We start from the raw sequence: 23,962 nt of genomic DNA, 5'->3' as shown, positions 1-23,962 counted from the left end.
TAACCTCTTCTTGCCTGCAGCCTACAGAGTCCAGAGTAGAAGAGAATCATGGGGTCCCGGGCTGAGCTGTGCATTCTCTTAGGCGGATTCTCATTACTCCTGCTCCTGATGTCAGGCCAGGGGGCCAAGGGTGGATCTCTCCAAGAGAGGTGACAACAGAGGGGGCGGGGCCGGGGGTGAGCTCTTCAAGGGAGCCTTCTGCTGGGGCTGGGAGTTCACAGGAACGAAACAACGTTAAAAGTTTCACAACGTTATAAGTTTCGTTGGTGGGAGGTGATGCCGTCATCTGTAGGGAAGGCTGTTCCTCAGTGGCTCCTTGAGGGAAATGGGACTCCTGCCTCCCGAGGGCCTGGCCCACTCAGTGTCTCCCACCTCCTCCTCTGGCATGGATGCAGTCAGGGGGTCTGCTCCAAGCAGACACTGGTGGTCCCGCTCCGCTACAACGAGTCCTACAGCCAACCGGTGTACAAGCCCTACCTGACCGTGTGCGCTGGAAGGCGCATCTGCAGTACCTACAGGTGAGGGACGGGGGGCTGGGACTCCGGGGTCTCTCAAGAGGGACCCCAAGAACCCCGACCAGGACCCGTATGTAGGGTCCTGAGAGGGGCGCTGTGTTCCAGGACCACTTACCGCGTGGCGTGGCGGGAGGTGAGGCGGGAGGTGCAGCAGACCCATGCCGTGTGCTGCCAGGGCTGGAAGAAGCGGCACCCGGGGGCGCTCACCTGTGAAGGTGAGGCTGGGTCTTCCAGGCCTTGCGGGAGGCGCGAAGGAGCTGGGGAGCGGCGCAGTAGGTGTGGGTCTGAGTCCCCCTTCCTCCGCCCGCAGCCATCTGCGCCAAGCCTTGCCTGAACGGGGGCTCCTGCGTTCGGCCCGACCAGTGCGAGTGCGCCCCCGGCTGGGGAGGGAAGCACTGTCACGTGGGTGAGTCGGCTCGCCCTCCCCCCAGCGGTGGTGCCCGGCCTCCCCACCCACCGGGGCGCCCGCCCCCGCCCCCTCTCTCAGCCCGCTCCTCTTTCCGGTAACTAGATGTGGATGAATGTAGGGCTGGCGTCACCCTCTGCTCCCACCGTTGTCTCAACACGGCAGGCAGCTTCACCTGCAGCTGCCCCCTCGGCCTGTTGCTGGGCCCGGACGGGCGCACCTGCGCAGCGGAGTCCCCGGAGCCGCCAACCGGCGCCAGCATCCTCAGCGTGGCCGGTGAGCGGGCGGGAGTATGCGCCAAAGGGAGGACCCTGGGCCCGAGGCGAGGGCCTGGGCATTCGTGTGCTCGCTCTTTTTTGTCCTAGTTCGGGAGGCGGAACATGACGAGCGCGCACTGAGGCGGGAGATTCGTGAGCTGCGAGGGCGCCTGGAGCGGCTGGAGCAGGTGAGCCGAGGCGCCTGGGGCTAAGCCCGCGGACCGGCGGGGCGAGGCCGCCCGGTTTCAACACCCCGAGGCGTCTCTTCCTTTGTAGTGGGTCGGTCAGGCCGGGGCCTGGGTCAGAGCGGTGCTGCCCATGCCGCCCGAAGAGCTGCAGCCGGAACAGGTGGCTGAGCTGTGGGGCAGAGGCGACAGGATCGAATCTCTCAGTGATCAGATGCTGCTGCTGGAGGAGAGGCTGGGCACCTGTGAGTCCTCACACTCCTCCTACCTAGACCCGTCTCCCAACTGTCCCCAGCACTTCCAGAGACTCCTCCCCAGTCAGCGTTCCCTCTTTTTCAGAAACCCCTCTCCAACATTCACTCTCTCCATACCTTCCCACCCTTCTCTTCTGGGACCCTGTTCACAGCCCAGTAGTTACCCAGCTTATTGTTGGGTGAGACTGGCAGCGTTGTCCACTCCAGGCTGGAGGTGGCCCCCACAGACCACAGCCACTTTGTCTGCCTTGTCATTAACTAGGCTCCTGCGAGGACAACAGCCTGGGCCCTGGCCTCAATCATTGATAAGGAGCCTCGCAGCGCCCCTGCCCCCTAATTTATACAGAAACTGGACCCCCTAATCCTCTGGGATTGGCCAACTGGGAGCTGCAGATAAGGCTATCAGCCACTGAGGAGCAATGAGCAATGGCAACTTCGGAGAGCTGGAGAAAGGGGAAGGCAGGTGGTCTTGGCCTACCCCTGAGCCTTCTGGCTGGAGGCAGGTTGCCTGGGCAAGAACTGCTTCTTCAACTCCTTAACAAACGCAACCAGCAATCACCCAGATCTTTCTCTCTTTATTTTCAGTTTCTTGCTTTTATCCAGGTAATTAATAAAAATCAACCACGCAAAACTCGGTCCCACCTTCTCCTTTTGCTCCCAGTCTACCTCCCTGGTTGTGGGAACAGGTCTGGAGTGAGAGGCAGGGAGTGGCTAATGCCACTGGGAAGAAATGAAAACTGGCTCAGAGAGGGGGAAGCCTCAAACAGAAAGAGAAATAAATTAAAAGCCCTCTTATCCCCTCCAGCCAGGGTTCAGTTCTTTTCCCCAGCTCCCCGGGGAGCAGAAGTTGAGTGCAGCACCTGATGTCTGCCTCTTCCCCTTGTGTCTGGTTAGATGGTACAGCGGGGCTGCCGGGAGCTGGGTAGGGCCAAGACCACTGAAGAACTGTACCACGGGGACAGGGAGAAGCAGAAATGTGGAGACCGAACTGGCATCCAGGAGTATACACGACCCTGTGCATCTGGGCAAGAGCAGGGATCTCTGAGTTAGAAGAGTCCAGCCCCCACTGACAGGAGGCTCCACCGGAAGGGAAGGTGAAGGCGCTGAGGAAAGTTCCCAGGCCGAGCCTGGGAGGGGTGTTCCAGGTATCAGCTTCCAGCCACAGGGTGAGAAGTCCTCCTCACAGACAGATGAGTCCACTGAATCCATGGACTTGGGGTGGGGGGAGAATTGTTCCACAGAATGGATGAGACCACTGGCCAATGTTGGGTAGACAGGGAGAGACCACAAAGGAAGAGAGTCTACTGGGGATGGGATGGAATGTTCCCCACCCTTGTGTAGGCTGAGCCACTCACTCGAGATGTGGGGGAGGCAACTGTCCCACAAACAAGGTGGCAGGAGGTGGGGGTCAGAGTGGAGACTGCACTGAGGCACGAGAGTCCACGGGTGGGGCCGGGAAGGGGCAGGGAGTGGCGCTGTATCCACGTTCACTTCAGAAGTTGAAGATTCCAAAGAGGAGAATTAAGTGGGGAGAAGGGAACTGAGGAAGAGGGCTTGGCCCTGCTCAGGGCCCACTGGGTCGGTAGGTGTGGGAAGGAAGATGGGGATAGATGGGAGGTGAGCTCAGAGCCGGGCTTCACCCACTCCCCCAGGCTTCTTCAGATAGTCACCACCACCCCGGCCATCAGTGGAGATTTCCCGGAAAACGGTGAGCATGGAGTGCCGGACTCTGTCAGCCAGAGCTGGGACGTCGTCTGGTGTCAGCCCTTCTGTGGGCACTGGGGGCAGCACCCGCACCTGACATCGCCCTGGGGCGGGGGAGCACCATCATGGCCTGTCCACCCAGGTCTTTGCCCACAGGTGGGGCCCACCTTCTGAGCGCGATCCTGGTATTACCCTCCTCAACTTTTCAGTTCTCTTCCACCGACCCTGGACAACCACCCCTGCTTGCCAGCTGCCACCTGTTTTCTGAGGCTCTCCTGTACAAAGGCTTCCCCAAACCCCAATCCAGATACCCGCAGCACCCTCCAGCCCTCCTTGTCTGGATTCAGTATTTACTGCCAAGTGTTATTCATTACGGCTTTGCACACACAGGCCTTATCTTTCCTGCTAGATAGTAACAGCTCCTCTTGGAGGGGCCAAGTACTACCCATCAAGCAGGGTATGGTGGGTACTTAGCAAATACTTATTGGCTGATGTGGGGTCAGACTAGATGACTGTGTGGCTATCTCATAGCTCTGACATTCAATGATCCCCCTGCCTCACTGGGACATCCTCCCAGCCTCTCCTATGGCCTTTCCGGACACACCCTACCCCAGACCTGTTTGGAGCCCTCACCCGAGGTGAAGCGGCGTTCCTTCTTGCAATAGAAGTCTCGATAGGAGGACATGACTATGGGGACAATGGGAACCTGGAGAAGGGGTAACGCAGATCAGCACACAGCTCCCTTCTGAGACTCCCACCACTAACCTCTGCCCTGAGAAGAGGGAATTGTGGGAGGCAGGGGCTGAGTAGCAGGAAGGGAAGTAGTAATCACCTGGGCCTGCACTGCAAGATGGAAGGCACCACGTTTGAAGGGCAGCATGGAGCCATTATGGTTTCTTGTTCCCTCGGGAAAAACCCAGACCCTCACCTGGGGGAGAAAGAAGGTCAAGGAAGACACACACATATGGAGGGGTCAGAGTGGGCGCAATGCTCTGATGGGACCCTGCACAGCAGTTGATTTGCAAGTGTTCTGCTCTCTAGCCCCCCATTCCCCGTTTCCCCAGGATGACTCACGTCCTGGGTGAGCAGGGTCTGGGCGACCTCAGACATGACACTGATGGCATCCCCCGTGCGCTTCCGGTCGATGAAGATGACTCCTGCCAGCCAGCAGGCCAGCCCAGCAGAGCCGGCCCACAGTAGCTCACGCTTGGCAATGGGCACACAGCGGCCTGGCAGTACCTCCATCATCCCTTGGGCAGGGGTGAGGGCGGGGTGAGGATCAGGGTGGAGGCAGAATGTCAGAGCAGGAAGCCCACCTCACCAAGGTCTCACCCATACTAGTAGGTACTGGAGATAAAGGAGGGAGGAGACTGGGTAGGGAAGCCCCAAGTGAAGGGAAAGGTGACTACAGGTATATGTACTCTGCTTACGGGGGCAGCTCTACCCCAGGGAAAGAAGGCCTGAGGGGGGAGCAAAGGGGCAATGTCCCAGAGGAGGAGGAGTTGAGGACCTCTAGGGAGGAGATGCCAGGGAAGGTCCCAGGAGGGAGGGCGTGGCTGGGGGAGGTGTGCCCTGTGTTGGGGTCTCACCAAGCAGGTCGAGGGAGCTCTGGTGGTTGGAGACAACAACATAGGGCTGTGAGGGAGGGAAGTGGTGAGCCCCTCGCACCTCCACTCGGATCCCATACAGGTATTTGATGTGGAGCAGCATTAGACGCAAGATCCTGTGGGGTCACAGCAAGGGGTCCCAGTGGGATCCATTGATGTCCACCTGCATGCCTCAGCTCCCTCCACCCTACTGTATTTCTGGCCACCTTTGCAGTCCTCTTCCCCTTCCTCGTCTCTGGGGTCTCCCGGTTTCTTTTACAAACACCGTGCCCCCTCCCTCCCATCCACTACTCACTTCTCACCCTTAGGTTCCCTCATCACCCACCATCCCTTGCCCCTCACTTCATGTTCTCGACATTGCGTCCTCGCACGGCACACACAGGAATGGCGAGCACAGCCAGGAAGAGGATCCAGCCATTGTAGAAGGCCATCTTGAAGAAGTACTTGGCACTGGGGCTGCAGAACCACAGGGTGGGCAGCAAGAAGAGCAGCAGCAGAAAGAGCAGCAGCAGCAGCGTCCACACCCCTGGCCACAGCTCCATTCTGGCCACCTGCAGGGGATGGGGCAAGGGATAGTCAGCCTAGTTTCTGGCAGGGAGTGGGGTAGGCAAGGCACAGAAGGCAGGGTCGAAAGGGTGCTATGAGGACAAGGGCCAAAGACAGGATGGGGCCAAGGCTCCCATGGAAACCTTCCCAGGAAGCCTCCCTAGGATGGGGGCAGTGGGGATGGGGAGCTCAGGACCGTTCTCCAACCCCTATTCCTGAAGGCTCCAGATGTATTCAGACAGGCAAGAGACATGAGATGTGGACACCCACGACTCACAGATATATGATAATAAATGACAATAATAACGATAGCTAACCCTTGCAGCTGGTAAGGTCTAATAACAGTCTACACTTCTGTTGTCCAATACAGTAGCCACCAGCCACATGTGGCTACTGAAATGTGGCTAGTCAGATTGAGATGTGCTGGAAATGCAAAATACACATCAGATTTCAAAGACTTTGAATGAAAAACAATGTAAGATATCCCATTAATAATCTTTTATATTAATTACATTTTGAAATTATAATCTTTTGGCTATATCTGGTTCAACAAAGTATATTATTAAAATTAATTTCACTTCCTTTTTACCTTTTTTAATGTGGCTACCAGAAAAGTAAAAGTTACATATGTGGCTTACATTATATTTCTGTTGGACAGTACAGGTCTATATACTCAGTTAAATCTTAAATGTGATCCACACGATGATCTATAAAGTACATTATGTACATTTTATAGGAAACAGGCCCAGAGAGGTTAAATAACATACCTGAGGACAAACAGCTCTTAAGCAGCAGTTTCTAGATAAAACCTAAGCAGCCTGTGTTCCTAAACACTCAGTTACGCTGCCACCTGCATGTATGGTACATACATACACGTACACAGCACACAGCAACTATGGCGATGGTGACAAAACACCCACAGACTTACACTCGAGGGCCAAATGGCAAGAATAAAGACTCATGTCACTAATGTCAGCAGACACGCATAGTCATACAAAGACTGACAAGTTCACACGCAGACACAAATTTACAATCATACCCAGTGACAGATAAAGGAATGTAAATGCATACCTAGAAAAATCCCTCTGCACCCCGGCAGCCTCCCCCATTCCCAGAGAAACCCATGGACATACCTGGAATAGCTACATGCACCAATCCTGCCTCGAGACAGGCAAACAAATCCCACCACCTGCTTCCCTCCCTTCTAGTGACACTTTGGGTGGGCAGGTACAGCGTGTAAGGCCTCACCAACCGAAAAATGGAGCGCAGAGAGTAAAAGGGACATAAGAGCACATGCCCTGCGAGAGGAAAGGGCTCAAGAGGAAGAGGCACAGGCACCCAGAACCTGCCTTCTAGGTTCTTCCTCCTTCCTCCACTCTGCCCCACTGCTGGGGGCAGGGTCACAGGTCAAAAAAACAGTGTTCAGGCAAATACCTGTCACTCCCAGTGAGGCCACAGGCACTCCCTTCCCATGACAGGAAGGGCAGTGCTCAAAGGTGAGCCCACTGCCAGGTGAGAAGGTAACAGCAACAGAAAGGGGACCCTGCCAGCTGGGGAGTGGTAGGCTTTCCCAGCTGCTCCATCCCACTGCCCCTGCAAGTTCAGACCAGCATCTAACTCTTTCCCTCCCATCCACCTTCTGTGCGGCGCCCACAGGGCTTTCTCTGTAACACAAATCTGAGCATTTCCCTGTCGTAAAGGCCCTTCTCGACAAGTTGACTTCTGCTTACATCTTCGACCACATCCCCACAAAAGCTTTTTTTTTTGTTCTAGTTAAACTGATTTATTTACTTCAGTTCCTCAGACACACCATGATCTTTCATGCTTCTGCGCCTTGCACGTGCTGTTCCCTTTGGCTGGAACAGACTTCTGCCTTTTCTTCTCTTGCCTCACACAGCTCAACGTCACCTTTTGGAAGGTCTCCTGAACCCCTCCGGGTCTATGTTTTCATTACATGTTTATGTTCATCAGTGGTTCTGGAAGTCTCATCCCAGATCTAATGAATCAGAAATTCTGGGCACTGGGCCCAACAATCTGTATTTTAGCAAGCCCTTCAAGTGATTCTGATGTGCACACGAGTTTCAGAACCACTGATCTCAAAAACACACAATGTGTAACTGCTCCCTGGCATTTTTCTTTCCCTCCCTAGGCTGTAAGCAGCTTGAGGACAGGAACTCTGCCTTATCTCCAATGCCAGGACAGTAAGAGGTAGAACAGGCGCCCAATAAACATTTGCTGAACAGATTATAAGGCTGTATACACACCCACACAGCCACAACTAACAACAGAAACGACAGCTTGGATCATGAATCAGAGAGCTACCCTCTGGAGGAATATTGCCTACTAAAGGAAAAGTCACCAAGAAAGTAATGAACACTCCAAGCCTAACAGTAACCTACTCTGAATACACACATACAAGGTAGAGTGACAACAATCAGGAAGGGGTCATCTCACACACAAAAGAAACACATAGAATGGGATGAACATGTGACAAGGGGAAGATGCTGCTGTCATCAAATATGTGCTAACAGTGCAAAGAGTAGGCGATGATGTCCATAAATAAACGTGGACGATGGGGCTTTACAGTAGGGTTGACCCTGTGACATGCACCGAGTTCATGGATACTGCCTGTACAAAGCCACTGGAGAGATAATGTGTGTTAAGAGACACAGGCCAGGGAGGTCAGCAGGTAAGACATGTGGGGATGGTTCTTCGGGAACCTGAAGACCCAGTTACCTTCTTCTCTAATACTGGATATTAAGTGACCCTCATGGAGAACAATTGTCCAAGGATTTAAAAACACAATGGAAGGCTAAATTTAATGAGCATATGGCTTGTAAAATATACTGACAATAAATTTATCAAATAGTACATGTAACCAGAAGCACACACGCTACGGTTGTGTTACATCAGTGTACCACATGAAGGGGAATGCACATGTGTTATGTAAACCATGATTGGGAAAACACACACAGCAAACAGGCTGATCCGATCATCGATCACCACATGAGTGTTTGCTATTCCGCCAAGCCGTGAGACCCCACTCACGAGAAGACTACTGCATATGGGAGGACCATGGACATAAAATGTCAGGCAAAACAAAATAAGGTAAATAACCATTACACGCTAAAGTACACATGCAAAACCAAACGTGTACGTAACATGAAACCATATAATAGGTGCAGCATATGAAAACTCACACGTGGTACTTGAACATGTCAAAACGGGATGTGAGACATGGACAGGAGATATGAGAATGGGCAATTCTGATGGAAAATAACACACCACGTCTCCACCACCTATGGATAGTCGGACAACCTGACTGCACACAAGTCATTAAACATGTCAAAGGCACACTAATTCAATGTAGAAAACACGGCTCCCCACCAGGCATTTGTGTGTCAGTTGTCTAGCAGTGTGGAAGGCCACTGAGAAACCAAGAGGTCCTGTGCCTAGATGGAAACAGGTGCCTGAGGGCACTTCTAGGAAGCAAATTCTGCTGGCCTTCTCCCCTCACAACCCCCGCAAAAGTTATGTGGGGTCAAAGGGCAGGAAAAAGAATTGGGGAAGCTGTAGGGAATTCCCTCTCCAGGATTCCCTGTCCACACCCCCAGTCCCAAATTCACAAGGGTTTCCATTTCTCCTCCCTCCTGTGTTTCTTCCAGCCTTCCTCCCTCTCAAGCCCTCTCTCTTTTTCCCAACAGCCCCTCTCCCCAGTCGGCCCTCATCCTTTCCCCAGCAACCCTCTCCCCAGTCGGCCCTCCCAGACCCAATCTCGCCCCATCCCCTCATCCTAGTCCTATTAGCACCCTCCTCCCTCCTCCTCCCATCCCTTTCCCGCCCACACCTCAATGGGGTGGGGGGCCTGGGGAGCTGGCCCCCTCCCCAGCCAGGATGCGGCAGCGGTGGTGGCGGATGGCTGTGTCTCTGTCTCTGTCGGGGTGTCGGTGCCAAGGGGGCGACAGGATTTGGGGGTGTCCTAGCCCCGGCCGATGGAGGGGAGGTGGGAGTGGGAGGTTGGGCCCATAGCGGTAGGAATGGTGGGGGGTTGTCCCCCCAGCACCCTCCTTCCCTCCCTTCCTGCTGTCCCTCCGAGGGCTGGGGCTGCTCCTGCCGCTATCCCCCCCACCCCTCCCCAACGCCCGTTGGCTTCCGGGGCTGGCCAGGAAGTGGGGGGCGGTGATGGGCAGCTTGTTTTACCAATCGTCTCCCAGAGACCCAGGCATCTCCTCCCCACATCTACCAGTTATGCTCTTGCTAGCTCCGCCCCAGGAGAGCTCAGCTGGGCTCTTGGTTTCTGCCCCTCTCTGGCTCCAGCTGCAGCTTTTTTCCTCCAACCCCCTTTCAGCTCTGGATCCCTTGGTGCTGTATTCTCCCTTCGGCACATTCCTTCCCCTCGTTCTCCATCCGCTCTCCTCTTACTGCCACTTTTACTTGGTCTCTTTCTGGTTTCTTCCTTTCTCCTTAACTCCAGTATCTGCTACTTACTCCAACTCTTCTCACAGACCCCTTTTTCTGTCCCTCATTCAATTCTAAACATTTATCAAGCACCTACCATGTACCAAGTACTGAGTTCACCTCTCTTCTTTTTCTTTCCAGGGTTCAATCTCACCCCACCTCACTCTCCAGTCCTCCGGTCTGGTCTCTATGCCCTTTCTCCCCCCACTATCTACCAGCAGTCCAGCTCTCTCCTCCACCCACGCTTTCTGGCCTTTAAAGAGAGGGGATCTCTCTGGTCCTCTCCCTGACCCTTTCCTTTCCATGCTCTTTTACCTCAGTACTTTTTCTTTCCTAGTTCCTTCCTTCCTATCAGTCTCCTTACTCACCCAAGCTGAGACAAACCCTCCCCCCAACCTAGAATCTATGTGCATCTTTTTTTCCAATAGCAACTAGGGTTGTTTCCTAGAAAAAAAAGGTGAGGAAGAATGCTGATTCCTCCAGGATGAGCATGTCTCCTTAACTTTGTAGCCATGTATCTAGCTCTCCAACCCCTGCTCTCCTCTTCCCATACTCCCATTAGCCCTTTACCAGGATCATTCCATCACTCCTCCCTCCTTGGTCTCCACCTTTCCCTCTCAATACCTTCTTTGCTAAACCTCTTCAAGCATACGGAACCCTCACCTGCCCAATCCTTCTCTACGCAACTCCCAACTTCTCATCTTTCCTTACTCTTGAGTCATATGGGACCTTCTTATCAGGGTGTTGCTGAACAGCCCTCAGCCTGTGTCTGCCTCCCGCTCCTAGACACACCTTTGCCTTGCATGCCCTGTGAAAGAGGATGTAAAGAACACTGGTAGTGGGAAGACTGTTACCTAGTTCTGCTTCTTGGGCCACAGTGAGGGTCACTGATTGTAGGAAAGACCCAAGCTCCCAGGGGTCCAGCCCAGGAAGAAGACCCTAGTTCTGCTGGGCAAATTACAAGAAGGAAGGGGCGGGCCTAACCCTATTCCGCCGCAGGTCACCTAAAAAGGGGCGGGCCTTGCCCCTTCTGCACCACTCACGAAAGGGTGGAGCCAGAGCTTTTCTGCTGTTAAGGTTTTAAACGGAGTTGAGGTTAACTCTGTTCTACTCTGTGTCACATTAAGAAGGAGGTGGGCCTTTAGTTCAGTTCTGCTCTGTAAAGCACCTAAAGAGGGGCGGGCTGAGTCGTCCAGCCGAGGGAGTTGGGTTAACGCCAGCACCGCAGATCGATGTTCCCACCATCCAGATGTCGGGGTAATCCCAATTCTGCTCCCTTCTTCACTAAGAGGGAGGGGCGGAACCAAGTTCTGCTCTCTACGTCACCCAAGGAGGCCGGAGCCATTTTGAACACTGCGACCCTAGTATTTGCCCTCTTTTGCTGGCTCTTCCCAATGTTGGCCAATCAGGAGCGAAGGAAACGGTCCAATCAGTCGAGAGAGTCCACAGCCAAAGAACCCGGATGACGCCAAGCCAAGGCCTTTGAACTGCAGGCCCCGCCAATTGCAGAGCAGTCACTATGGCGACAAGATAGAGGTGAAGGGGTGGGACTAGAGAAAGCTCAACCCCCACAGGGTTGGCGCACCTTGTCCCGCCGCGTGCTGCGCAGGCGCATTTTACCTCACCACCATTTTCCGTCGAGTTCTAGCCAATGAGTTGCTTTAGAGCCATACGGTCCAAAGTCCAATTGGAATCCGGACATTCTCTGAAAGAGGAAGTGAAGGAAAGAAAGGGGCTTATGGTGGGCGAGGTCTAGACAGTCTTGAGCCAATTGCTTCTGGTCTTTGGTTATGACTGGCAACTACTCAGACGAATAAAGCCCTCCCTGGCCGGGCGACAGGACGGAGTGTAGCGAGTTATTGCCAATCCCTTGGCACTGAATACTAACTGCGACTGTATCAGCCAATAGTCACTGTGTAAGGGCAGGACCGCGCAAACCCTTTCCGCCCCTACCCTTTGGACCAATGCTATCTTGTGAACCCTGTGTGATTGGCAGGCACTCAGGCCAATAGTGATTAGGAAACCTTGAAGCCTGCCCAACGATCGTGGGCAGGAGGTGGTTTCTCGTTTGTTGGGGCGTGTGTGTGTGTGTTTGAGGGGACTGAGGGGTACGTGGGGGGCGAAACAAAACCGGCCATGGCAGCAGCAGAGGAAGAGGACGGGGGCCCCGAAGGGCCAAACCGCGAGCGGGGCGGGGCGGGCGCGACCTTCGAATGTAATATATGTTTGGAGACTGCTCGGGAAGCTGTGGTCAGTGTGTGTGGCCACTTGTACTGGTGAGAGTCGGGAGGAGGGCGGAAGGCGGTGGGGCTCACCTCTATGCTGGGGAGACTGGGAGTGGGGCGCCATACAATGATACACATAATCGGAGGGCACGTCCTTATAGGTGAGGCCCGAAGAGGGGACATATATCTTTTATGGTGTGTGTGGGTGGGAAGATAACGCCTGTACAGACAGACGAGATCTGTGGAAAGAAAGGTCTTAGGAACTAGGAGCTGGGGTGTGTGGTGTGTTAAGAGGAGGAGGTGGGGCGGGGAGTAGGGGGACACCGTACGTCTGTACATGTGAAACCCGAGCCATCTTACCCCAGGGAAATGAGGATTCTTCGCTGCACAGGTGGAAACGGATAAGATACAAAGGTTAGGGGAGGCATGCATCGGTTGAGTGGGGGAGACCCAGGGAATACGGGATCATATTCAGATGAGATACGGGGGAGGGTGGTATGACAAACCTGGGGACAAGGGCACTGTGGAGGGGCAGGTTTGAGAGGTTAAGGGGTTGTGGAGATTGGGACTTCATTGAGCTTGAAGGGGAGAGGATTAGTACCAAAGTTATTGAAAGAAAAAATAAAGGGAGAGGAAACGGAGTAATGGGGGAATATGCTAGTAAAGGAGTTTGGTTTGGAGTGATGGGGCGAAAATGGGGTTGGTGCTGAAAGAGGAAACCTGGAAAGGGGTGGGTTGAAAAGAATTGGAAAGTAAACTTGAAAAGCAGAGAAAGGAGGGGATGAAATTTGTGTGTTTGTTGGGGAAAAAGAGAGGCTTGAGTGTGTTGAGGAGGGATAGAGCTTTGGGTGTTGGAAGATCAGAGAAGCAGGTAAGCCAAGTTGGCTGGCATGGTAGAGCTTGTGGAAAATATGAAAAGAAATGGCAGGTAGTACCTGGGAAGAGGGGTGAAATGGGATTCTGTGAAATCTGGGATCTGTGTCTCTCTTTTCTGTAGCTAGTTTGACCTTTCTTTTTTCGCCCCATCCAGCTGGCCCTGTCTCCATCAGGTATGTACTCAAAGGAGATGAAGAGGGAAATGGGGAGGTCTGAGGAGCTGGAAGACCCTCCTATATACTGGAAACCATTTCATTTTTTTCTCCCTAGTGGCTGGAGACACGGCCAGAGCGGCAAGAGTGCCCAGTGTGTAAAGCTGGGATCAGCAGAGAGAATGTTGTCCCGCTTTATGGGCGAGGGAGCCAGAAACCCCAGGATCCCAGGTGAGAGAGAGGTTGTGCTCAGGGAAGGTAGAAGGCTTTTGCCCTAGGAAGAGGATGTGGAAGAGGAGAGAATTCCCTGTTGATAGTCTCTCTCCTCTTTCTCAGATTGAAAACTCCACCCCGCCCCCAGGGCCAGCGACCAGCTCCAGAGAGCAGAGGGGTGAGTCTTCTTGTCCATTTGTGCCCCTTCCTTGCCAGCGATTTGTCTGGTTCCCCTCTGACTTTTTTCACCCCCCTAGGCATTCCAGCCATTTGGCGATACTGGGGGCTTTCACTTCTCATTTGGTGTTGGTGCTTTTCCCTTTGGCTTTTTCACCACCGTCTTCAATACCCATGAGCCTTTCCGCCGGGGTACAGGTAAGAGTCACACTCAGCTCCTACCAGGGAGCCCTGTCAACCCCCTGGGGCCCCCTCCTGGCCTAGAAGCATATGCTTCCCCAGCTTTCATCTCTCCCACAGGTGTGGATCTGGGACAGGGTCACCCGGCCTCCAGCTGGCAGGATTCCCTCTTCCTGTTTCTCGCCATCTTCTTCTTTTTCTGGCTGCTTAGTATTTGAGCTGTGTCTCCTTCCTGCCCACCTTCAGCCAGAGGAAAATCAGTATTGGGGCTCCCTAATGACCTTTCCTTACTCCTGGACCCCCAACCCCTCCTTTTCTGTCGGCTAAGGCCAACCCTGGCCACTCTCCAGGAGGGCTTGATGAGGAGTGACATCTGGGCGTAGGATGGGAGAATCTTCTCTGAACTGCTTGCTCAATAGCATTGTAATTCCTGGACCTAGAGGAGAGGGACAGACTAAAGACAATGTCTGTTTCTCTTCTCTCCTAATCCTTTGCTTTCCCCCAGATTTCTTGATTTGATGTTGAAAGGTGGGCAAGGCTCCCTCTGACCCTCTGCCACTTCCCCTCACGTTGATTTAATTTAATTTTTCTCTCCCCAGTGTCTAATATGGGTTCTGACTCTTAAGTGCTTCCTCCCCTTCACTACCTCCTTTATTACAAATTCAATAAAAAAGGTGAAATGTATTCATGGGAACTCTTCCCAAGTTCTTTCTTCCTTCCTTCTAGGACAGGAGCATCTTCTCCCCAACTTGAGCACATGTTTGGTGTGGTGTAGGCAATCATGGGGGTTCACAGTTCTCAAGGGTGCAGGGCTGAGGTCATCTCACGTACGCACACAAACACACATGGTGAAGATGTGTCAGGTATTTACTCATCACTGTTTGTGGGGAGCTCTGGTTGTGGAAGAAAGTTTGGCAAGGTAGGGTATAGAGTCTACAGGGGATAGCTGGTCTGGGGCCAGAATGGGTCAGAGGAAGAGGTGATGGATGGGGTCTGTCTGTGGGCCCCTCAAGGCCCTCCCGTACTGCTCTCGCCTGCCTCAGGCTCTTCGGACTGATTCAGCTCTGCACGCTCCTCCTCCTCCTCTTGGTTTTCTGGGGCCTTCCTGAGGAGGAGGATTGGGAAGAATTCCGCACATGGTTCTCAGTGCTCCATCGTTCCACCCCCAACATCTGTCACTTGCTGTCTGGTAGCCCCAGGTGCGAGGTGTCTGGCTTGCTCTCCACTCACCTCTCTTCTCCTTGGCCTCGCCGCCTTCGCCACATGATGACTCCAATGAGCAGGGCGGCTGTCCCCAGGCCTCCCAGGATCCCTAGGGCCAGGGCTAGAGTTCCCAGCCCTGACCCGCCGACAGAGCCTGTAGGGAGATGGGGAAAATTGAGGGCATGGCCCTCAGCGCTCACCATTCCTTTCTTGTTGACCAGCCCCCAGTCACGTGTTGGGAGCTATCTTCTGCTTCTCTGATATCCAACCCCTCACCTGCAGCTGGCCCCTCCTCGCCTGTTTCTGGAAGACAAAGTTGGAGCAAGTCAGAAGGGCAGACTTCCGTTTGAGAGAAGGCTATTTAGTGGGAGCCCCAGTGGCGTCTTTCCCTTTTTAATTCAGAGTGAAGAGGGGAGAGGCTCGGCTGTTCTCTTGGCAGGATTTGGGTGGGGCAGAGGAGGACTGGGTGTGGGTGCATGGAGGGAGGGGTGGGGTGGCTCTTGGGGATAATGCCAGAATAGGATAGGGAATTGGAGCCTGTGCTGTCCCTTCCCTCAGCCCCAGGGTCCCTGGCATTTGGGGAGAGTTCTCACCGATGATGCTTATGCTGACAGCAGGGCTTTTCTGGGTCCCATGGCTGGGATGGGTGGCCACACAGCTGTAGGTTCCCTGGTCCTGAGGCCCTACCTCAGGGAGGATCAGCACAGGGCTGGGGGGAAGGGACAGGGGCACACCCTGGGCAGGGGAATGGAGATAGACTATTAACAAAACCCCTGTCCGCACCCCAGACTCCTGTCTCTTTGTCTCCACATCCTCAGATACCCTCAAATGTCTTCTTCCTGAGCTCCTAGCCTGCCTCTGCCTCCATTAGCCCTCTGCCCTCCTTCCAGTCACCAGTTTGGGTTCTCCCTACCTCCCAGCCCCTGTCTCCAGGTCACTCACATCCTTCAGCCAGTGGATTTGAGGTGAGGGTTGGGCAGGGGCTTCACAGGTCAGGGTTACGGTCCCACCAGGAACTACTACTCCACCTTCTGGCTCCACCACCAACTGGACCTCCTCCAGAGGCTCAGGCTCTGCGGGTTGGAAGGGGCATGAGGTTGACAGTTACACCTACCAGTGGTTCCGGTGGCCATGGACTTGACCCCTTTCTTTCCCTGAGGGCCAGAATGTGCTCATTTGAGCTTGTGGCCCTCCCCATCTCTGTGCTCACCCCAGACACTGGGCTGGATGGGGGCTGTGTGCAAGGCCCGGCGCCGTGGCAGGCCCGGGCTGAAGCTACAGGAGAAGGTGGGGTGGGAAGCTCCTCCCCGGGCTGGGGTCACCATCAGCTCTGACTGCAGTGTGAAGAGCCCCGTCTCAGGATGTCTCCAGGTCTCTTCCTTCACAGACACTCCTACGGTGGAGGAAGGGGAAGATACGACATCCCAGGGTATGGGAGTGAGATCCGGAAGAAGGCTGCTAGGAGCGGGGAACTTAGGCGGGACTCACCCTGCCCGTCAGGTACCAGGAGTTTCCCATCCAAGTGCCAGCGAAGAGTCCCTGCAGGGTAGCCTCCCTCGGACACACAAGTCCCCACCTGAGGAAAGAGTGGTGACCTCATCATCCTTTGAAAATGAGAGATGCCATACACCCCCAACACAGCCACACTCCCCTCCTTCACGGGACCATTTTCTGCTTCTCTCTCTCTCTTTCACTACCTTACTGGGGACTCCAGCCATGAGTTCAGAGGCAGGATCTACAATTTCTGGCTTCCCAGGAATCTCTGAAGAAGGGAAAATTCCAGTCAGAGGCTGCAGCTTTGAAGGTTCTTACACTCCAGGTATGGGAATGGGGGCGACAGAAGTCGAAGGTCCTCACACACCAGGGCCAAGGAGTCAAGGGCTGGGGTTGAAGGCTTTATCTTAGATGAGAGGGGGGCCTGGGAGAAGGAAGGCCCTGGAACCCTTACGGTAGACTTGGACTCGGTAGTTGGATTTGGTCTCCTTTCCATTCCTGTTCGTTGCCCGGCACCGGAAAGTCCCCTCATCCTGGATCCCAACAGCCGGAAGAAGGAGGGAGCCGTTGGGGAGGACACGAGCCACGCTATCCCAGGGGCCTCCCTGGGGAGACAGGACCTTCCAAGCTTCTGTCCGGCCTGTGTTCTGAAGACAGAGGAGGGGCCTAAACAGTGCAGTCCTTTGGGAGAGGACTGATGAGGCAGATCACCGCTGGTCGCTCTGGACCTTGGGAGGCTGGGACAGAGGCTCTGCTTACCAGTTTCCATTCCAGCTGCTGGGGTGGTTTCTTGGGGGCCCCCTTACAGTTCAGCACCAGGGGCTCGCCGATCCGGGCTGTGACATTTTGACCACCTACTACCGCCCCTGGGAGATAGCACCATGGTGGAGGGGCAGGAAGGGAGATGGAGCAAATGAAATTAGGACAGGGTGGGTGAAGGAGCTTGCAAAGCAGTGCCTGGGTTCTAGGAAGGTTCTGGGGAGATTGGGGGGTAGGAGTGAAGTCCTTTCTGCAGCGAGGATTGGTGGGGTGGGAGGAGTGGCTCACCCCACAGACTGAGGACCAACACCCAGGCTCCAGCCGTTGCCCCTGCTGCCATCCTGCTTCCTCCCCAGGCTCCTGGCTCTGTCTGCCCCTTTCCCTGCTGTGGCCACCGCCCTAGGTGGGGCTTGCACCCTCTTCCCTGCCCCCATCTCTCAGTCCTGTCCTGTCACAGAGAATGCTAGGAATTCATGCCTCTGGGACAAGAGTCCTTCAGGTACTGGGAGAAACAATTATCACTCCACCCCTGGGCACTGCCAGCCTCTCAGGGTGGGGAGTGTGTACCTCCTAGGGTCTTATTCCCTCAGAGAACCCCCCTCCCCCGTGTATCCCATCAGTCCTGAGGGCTGCCTGGTGGCCACTGCAGTCCGTCTTGACTGGGCAAGGTCGCTGGGCTGCAGGCTTCAGGCCAGGCTGTTGTTCGCTGAGGTGGAATGGGGCAAGTGAGGGCAAGGCTAGGGCACGGGGAGAAATCTGCTCCGGGCTTCGTGAGAGAGAAGTTTTTTCTGGGGTTTCGCATATGTTTTGAAAAAATTCTCAACTAAACCCAGGGAAAAAAGAAATTTCTTTATTTAAAACTGCACTTTTTGTTGTTGTTTTTTTTTTTTTCTGTGAAACTACAAGTTTACAAGTGAGGAGAGAACTGCCCCCGGCCCGTGCCTACCGCCCCCCACCCATCACACTCCCAACCTGTCCCCCAGCCTGCCCAGATCTCTTGACGGGAGGGGTCCCCCACTCTGACAGTCTTGTAAAGTCCTGAGGATGTCTGAGGGGACCAGATGGTAGGGTTTCAGGGCCAAGGATGGGACAGTGTTGATTTTACTTTCCCCCATACCTGGCTTTTTGCAACCTCCCTCCTCTCTCCCCACCCCCTTGGTTTTGGTGTAACCAAAAGATACCTCATTTCTGGGGAAACTGAGGGAGATACACATATAAGCACCCTAACTCATGTTTCACATATTTGGCAATAACCCCCTCCCTATTCTTCCCCCTCCAACCAGCAAATAGTAGTTAAAAAAAAATTAAGGATGTGTCACTCACAGGAGAAGGTGGCATCTTCAATTTCCTCAAAATTACTGAGTCCAACCCTGCCCAAGGGCTGTGGGAAGAGGGGGGCTAGGAGGCCAGCAGGCCCTCGCTGCCTCCACAGCAAGTGCAGCAGAAACCTGCGTGCACAGGCAAAGAACACCCACATGGTTGTAGGGGGCGAGGGCTTTGTGCCCTATACAATTCACGGCCTGATGGACAGGCCTGGAGCCAGATGGGCCTATTGACCAATTGTCTGTCCCCTTTCTCTTACCAGGACCCCTCTGGCTATCACCCCAACATGGGAAAGCAAGAAATTAAAAAAGTCAAGAAAATAACATATTTATATTAAAAAAAACAACTACATTCCCAAACTAAAAATTAAGAACCACTACCACCAACAAAAGAAAAAAAACCAAAAATTTAAAAAATACAGATGGATCCCAGGGTTTCTTCTTCTTTCCTTAAAAAAAAAAAAAAGAAAAAAAGTTCAACCCCAAAGCCCAGTCAATAATTCCCTAAAGTAGCAGAAACTCCCTCCGAGGTAGATATCTGAGTCAGACACTCTCGTCCACCGAGCGGTTCTATTGGTTTAGGATGAGCTGCGTATGAGGTAATAAAGCCGTCTGGAGGGGCAGGGGGTGGGGAAGCACAGGGGGCATGGCCCACGTCCTCTGTCCAGAAGTCATGTCCCCATTTTTGGCATCTCTGGTCAGGCAGGACTGGTGTCTCCACAGATTCCAGAACATTTAAGTGGGGTGGGGGAACCCAAGAGAGAGTATGTGGGAGTGTATGGGATGACAGAGAGAGAGAGAAAGAGGTTTCTGAGTGTCTGTGTTTGTGTAAGAGGAAAAAAAGATAGAAGAAAGGGGGAGACAGACCCCACTCTCCCTTAGGGGCCCCATTCTTCCTGCCATGTAGTCAGCACCCCCAGCACTGAGAGTCTAGTTGGGGCGGGGACGACCCCATTCGCCCTTCTCTGTCTTGTGCTTCTCTTGTATTTGGGGTTTGTCTTCTGGATGCCCATGTCTTCTTCCAGAGTTGCCTTGTGAGAGCCCTCACCCCTGTGACCCTGAGGGGTGAGATCAGTTGGAGGTGTCGGAGTGAACACTCCCTGGTCCCTCTGTTGGGGATGTCACTGAAGAGGGGGTCACAGCCTCCTGCCAGCTGCCGTTTGCCTGGGAAAAAAGAGAGACAGTTGGAGTCTGGGAAACAGGGCCCTGGGAAGCCCTGTGTAGGTACAACACTGCTGGGGAAAAGGCCCTTCTGTCCTGGTGAGAGCTGGAGGGAGGGAGCTTCAGAATCCACTCACCCTCATTTCCCGAGGGCTGTACATCTGGCCTGCCCCGAGGTTGTCCCCGTACCCCCCTGGCCCCATCGAGTGTCGCAGTGATTCCACCTGCAGGCAGCAGAGGAAGGTATGACACGGTGAGAAGAAACCTCAGAAGAAAGAGGTCGTGCATCCTAAAGCGAGGGAAACAGTCTGGGAGAGCCCTACTTGAGAGATGGGGGCAGCTGACCTGGGAAGCAGAATAGGAATCTCCATTGAGCCCAGGCATCCCCAGGAACATGTCTCCAGATCCTGAGAGATTGAAAGAGCCACCAGAGCCTTGGAGGAACAGAGAGGGAGGAATATAAGAGAGCCTGTAACGGCAGATAGGAGATAACTCCGTTACCAAAAATCCCTTTAAACTAGCTCTGTGGGGATGTGCTACTATATACAAATTATCCACAAAACAACATTCCAACACTCAGAAAGAGCAGGCTTTTCCTGAGCCTCCCTTGACCACCCGCTGCAAGAAAGGCAGAATTAACTTCATTGGAGTGGCCTCTGTCCCTTGACATCTCTACCCTGTCTCAGCTTGGTCCCTCTAGCCCCAAAAGGCCCCCTCTCTGTTGTGATCCTGCCTAGACAGGAAGTGGGAACAAAAGCAGGAAGTGTGCAATACAGCCAGCTGGGGTGTCAGTGGGATCCACCTGCGGAGGAAGGGGGTGTCGGGGAGCTGGTGCGGCTGTGGCCCCCCTGGGTGACCGACACAGCAGTCTTGACGGCATAGATGTTTGCCTCTTCTTGGAACTTTCCAATATTTTTCTTATAGCGAATGCGCTTGTTGCCAAACCAGTTGGAGACCTGTGGGGTGTTGGGCAGAAAGGAAGGTCAGGTAGAAACCTTTCCCTCTGAAGCCCTTCATTGAATAGGATCTGAAAGCATTTTCTTTTAATTTTTTTTTTTTTTTTTGAAACAGGATCTTGCTATGTTGCTCAGGCTAGTCTTGAACTCCTGAGCACAAGCTATCATCCCGCCTCAGCCCTGAGTAGCTGGGATGACAGGTGCACACCACCACACCTGACTAGGATCTGAGAACGTTTTGCTTTGGAACTCCATTCTCCCCAAACCCTCATAATACCTGAGAGACAGTGATGCCACATTTCTTGGCGAGCTCCTCTTTAGCCTCCTCACTGGGATATGGGTTACTCAGGTGGGAGTAGAAATACTCATTTAGGACCTCAGTGGCCTGTTTGCTGAAGTTACGGCGCTTTCGTCTACAAAGGGGGGAGAAGGGTAGTGAGGAGGATGTTGGTGTCTTGCAGGGCTGCCATGTCGCATGACTCCAGAGGGCACCACTGTCTTGGAGTTCCGTGCTGTGCAACACGGCAGCCCAGGGCCTTGGAGAGGAATGGGAAGGAGCCTGGTGCTGGGGGCTGGCCTGGGTCCCTGGGTCCCACCTGGCATCCAGGAAGCGGGAACGCAGGATCATGACGGCCTCGCAGGTGCTCTGCTTGAGCTGCATCTGGATGGCGCTGAACTTTCGGTGGATGATGCTCACCATGCGCTCCATCTCTTTGGGTGCCACTGGCCTCGTGCGGCTCTGCTCCCTCAGCAGGTTCATGACATGGGTTGTGAACTCATTACATGCCTGTAGTGGGGGCCAGTATGCTGGTGAAGAGGAGCCCTTTGGTTTTGAGATTCCTTCCCCAGAGCCCCTCCCTCCACACCTCCCCTCAGCCCCTTCTCCTCACCTGTTCATACTTCTCCAGCTCCGAGTGGTAGATGTGGCGGATCTGGGCAAGTTTGCTGCGATAGTCCGAGTGTTCGATGGAGTTGTCAGGGGACACGCCGCCCCCGGAGGCTGCAGCGGCTGCAGCTGCTGCTGCTGAGCCCCCCCCTTTCTCGGGCCCAGCCACACCCTCTGCCAGAAGCATGTTGTCCAAGCGCATCAGCTGTGGGTCCACCGGCTCCTCCTCTTGGGAGCTTCGGATGCTCAGGCCTAGCATGTAGGCGGGTGGACTTAGGGACCCAGGGACCCCACACCCAGCACTCAGTCCTCCCGGTGCCTCCTGGAGACCCAAGTTCCCAGGCTTTGGTTCCTTTCCCAGTCCCCTTAGCAACCTTCTCGACTCTTCACTTTCCTCAGGGGCCCAAGCTGTCACAGTCTTTAGCCCTACAATGAACAAGGTTCTGTCCCCAGAGTTGACCAAATCAGAGGGGGACACACATACCGGTTTTCTCCTTGATTTCACACAGGACGCTAAAGAGAGCAGGCTTCATTCGGTGGCAGTTTAGGGCGTGTTTCCTTGGGAGGAGTGGGAGTGGGAAAAGAGAAAAGTTGAGGAGCTAGAGAAACAGAGCAGGGGTCTCTGAGGCGGAAGGGAGCCTGGGAACAAGGAGGGAGAAGGGTACATGTGCAGAGGGAGGAAGCGGGTTGGGGGTGGAATGGAGTTGGGGAGGAGGCTCTTGGGAAAAGATCAGCTCGGAGAGCGTGGGGAAGCTGCTGGGCTTCAGGAAGACAGAGGGAAGACGCAAGCAGCAGGCCGAAGGCACCATGGGTGGGCTGGGGGCTTTGGGAGATGGTCTAGGAAGGTATGAGGTGGGATTTGGGGGTGACTGGAGACATGAAGGTGACTAGGTACTCTTCAGAGGAAGAGAGATGGAGTTTGAGGTGGCAGAGAGGGATTGGGGGTGCCGAGCTAAGTGTGTGTGAAGGGGTCCCGGGGCTGAGTAGGTGGGAGGCTTTGATGCACCTGGCGTCTGGCTGAGCAGAGGGAAGGGTGGGTGAGGACCCTTGGAGGCTGGGGCCGCGGGTGGAGAGGAGTGTTAGGAGCTCTGGAGAGTGTGTGGAGGTCCCCAGGTCTGGGGAGAAGCGGGTGGGCTGGGTGGAGAGTTAGGGGAGAAGACAGCATAGCCTAAGAACAGCTTCTTAGTCTGGGAGCCAGAAGGAGGCTCCGGAGATGGGGCTGTTCCGGGGAGTGTGGGGGTCAGCAAAGGGTTAGGAGGGGGAGTGGGGCCACCTGGGGTTCCCTCTGTGAAGGTTTCAGGGCCTAGGGATCAAGGGAGGTTTGAGAAGGATCACTTTTCTAGGGGCTCCCAGGAGTAAGGAGGCAGCTGCTGGATCCTGGAGAGGGCCCTGGAGTTGGGGGGCTCCCAGAAGATTCACAGCTTCTGAACGGGGCTTTGCCGGGTCTGTGTGGGGTCCCGGGGTGGGGGCACTCACTTGGCCTGGGCCTCGTCCAGGCTCTGGTCGGTGATGGTCATTATCTGCTGCAGAATGTCCCCGATGTCTTGCTTCCCTCGGCCTCCCGGGACCCCCCCGCTACCCCCACCGGGGTCTCCGCCACCGGGAGGCTCGCCAGGGCCCCCAGGATCCCCACCCACCAGTCCCAGGCCCCCCCGGCCCCCGCCTGGAGGGGGCGGCCCCAGCAGCCGCTCGTCCATAGCTGGGGGGGGCCCTGAGGCCCCCTCCCTGCTCCGCCCCTCCCCCCGCCTGGTTACTTCCCCCCCCAAACTCGCTGGGGCCGCTGCTCCCTCCGCCCCAACCCCCGCCCGTCTTCCCCCCTCCCGGCTCCCCCGGGGTTCACCCCGGCACTGAAGGGAGACCTGGGGTACCAGCTGGGCCCCCCACAGGAGACCCCGGCCCCCGGCGGCGGAGAAAATGGAGCCGGAGAGAGAGAGGAGGCCCAAGCGGGGGTGTGTATGAGAGAGAGGGAGGAGGGAGGAGGGAGAAGGGGGGGAGCGAGGGAGGGAGGCTGGGGGAGGGGAGACGAGGAGGAAGAGGAGGGGAGAAGAGAGGAGGAACGGGGAGGAGCTGGGGGCGGAGAGAGACACACAGAAACAGAGGAACTGAGACTGAGTGGAGGAGGGGAGAGGGAAGAGGGGACAAGGGGAGGAGACTGGCCCATCGGGGAAAATATGGGAAGGCCCCGCTGGACTTGGGTGGCCTGGGAGAGGGGCGTGTTGAGGGCTAGGAGGCCTGCCACCTGGGTTCTGAATTAGGGATCTGGGTGATGTGGACTCTGGCCGCTGGAATGCCTGGGTTCACAGACAGCTCAGTTCATATTTCTTGTTCTAATGACTCTCCTCCCTGTTCTACTTAATTAAAACCAGGAGAGAGGGGCTGGGGGAGATAATTAGGGAGGTCTCCAGCCGCTGCTTAATGAGCCAGTA

The 23,962-nt window shown here is 54.9% G+C and overlaps 5 protein-coding genes across 13 annotated transcripts; 2 read left to right on the top strand and 3 right to left on the bottom strand.

Moving 5' to 3' along the window:
* The first annotated feature begins 48 nt into the window (after positions 1-48).
* Positions 49-2,027, top strand: EGFL8 (EGF-like-domain, multiple 8). The gene is made up of 8 exons (XM_012653665.1): positions 49-149; positions 396-518; positions 621-730; positions 826-921; positions 1,027-1,197; positions 1,287-1,366; positions 1,455-1,608; positions 1,880-2,027. Exons 1-8 carry the CDS (start codon positions 49-51, stop codon positions 1,921-1,923), a joined length of 879 nt encoding a protein of 292 aa, XP_012509119.1. The 3' UTR covers positions 1,924-2,027.
* Positions 2,028-2,181: 154 nt separating this feature from the next.
* AGPAT1 (1-acylglycerol-3-phosphate O-acyltransferase 1) lies at positions 2,182-10,119 on the bottom strand. Of its 2 annotated transcripts, none has more exons than XM_012653663.1 (7): positions 10,030-10,119; positions 5,271-5,479; positions 4,911-5,044; positions 4,396-4,571; positions 4,154-4,249; positions 3,955-4,027; positions 2,182-3,425 (listed from the first exon to the last, which is right to left on the bottom strand). In XM_012653663.1, exons 1-7 carry the CDS (start codon positions 10,030-10,032, stop codon positions 3,241-3,243), a joined length of 876 nt encoding a protein of 291 aa, XP_012509117.1. In that variant the 5' UTR covers positions 10,033-10,119; the 3' UTR covers positions 2,182-3,240. The 2 variants fall into 2 exon arrangements, with proteins under 2 accessions (XP_012509117.1, XP_012509118.1); XM_012653664.1 differs by lacking the exon at positions 10,030-10,119 and adding an exon at positions 9,322-9,645.
* Positions 10,120-11,918: 1,799 nt separating this feature from the next.
* RNF5 (ring finger protein 5, E3 ubiquitin protein ligase) lies at positions 11,919-14,439 on the top strand. The gene is made up of 6 exons (XM_012653660.1): positions 11,919-12,208; positions 13,188-13,206; positions 13,304-13,416; positions 13,522-13,576; positions 13,656-13,773; positions 13,876-14,439. The coding sequence occupies exons 1-6, from the start codon at positions 12,069-12,071 to the stop codon at positions 13,971-13,973; spliced, it is 543 nt and encodes a 180-aa protein (XP_012509114.1). The 5' UTR covers positions 11,919-12,068; the 3' UTR covers positions 13,974-14,439.
* A 167-nt stretch (positions 14,440-14,606) lies between these two features.
* Positions 14,607-17,646, bottom strand: AGER (advanced glycosylation end product-specific receptor). 8 transcript variants are annotated; one of them, XM_012653653.1, is made up of 11 exons: positions 17,500-17,646; positions 17,203-17,318; positions 16,907-17,057; positions 16,656-16,720; positions 16,447-16,534; positions 16,169-16,351; positions 15,901-16,031; positions 15,552-15,693; positions 15,235-15,261; positions 14,986-15,112; positions 14,607-14,860 (listed from the first exon to the last, which is right to left on the bottom strand). In XM_012653653.1, exons 1-11 carry the CDS (start codon positions 17,549-17,551, stop codon positions 14,764-14,766), a joined length of 1,179 nt encoding a protein of 392 aa, XP_012509107.1. In that variant the 5' UTR covers positions 17,552-17,646; the 3' UTR covers positions 14,607-14,763. The 8 variants fall into 8 exon arrangements, with proteins under 8 accessions (XP_012509107.1, XP_012509106.1, XP_012509113.1 ...); XM_012653652.1 differs by having other exon boundaries at positions 16,907-17,099; positions 17,212-17,318; XM_012653656.1 differs by having other exon boundaries at positions 14,743-14,856; positions 16,907-17,099; positions 17,212-17,318; positions 17,500-17,551.
* A 393-nt stretch (positions 17,647-18,039) lies between these two features.
* PBX2 (pre-B-cell leukemia homeobox 2) lies at positions 18,040-23,494 on the bottom strand. Its single transcript, XM_012653650.1, has 9 exons — positions 23,013-23,494; positions 22,021-22,094; positions 21,541-21,788; positions 21,247-21,437; positions 20,928-21,063; positions 20,497-20,650; positions 20,040-20,128; positions 19,832-19,918; positions 18,040-19,697 (listed from the first exon to the last, which is right to left on the bottom strand). The coding sequence occupies exons 1-9, from the start codon at positions 23,231-23,233 to the stop codon at positions 19,605-19,607; spliced, it is 1,293 nt and encodes a 430-aa protein (XP_012509104.1). The 5' UTR covers positions 23,234-23,494; the 3' UTR covers positions 18,040-19,604.
* Between the last annotated feature and the right edge of the window lie 468 nt (positions 23,495-23,962).

Source organism: Propithecus coquereli, unplaced genomic scaffold (genome assembly GCF_000956105.1).
Source record: "Propithecus coquereli isolate 6110/MARCELLA unplaced genomic scaffold, Pcoq_1.0 Scaffold426, whole genome shotgun sequence".
Lineage (NCBI taxonomy): Eukaryota > Metazoa > Chordata > Mammalia > Primates > Indriidae > Propithecus > Propithecus coquereli.
The sequence above is the reverse complement of the archived record's forward strand: the minus strand, read 5'-3'. Positions and strand labels throughout refer to the sequence as shown.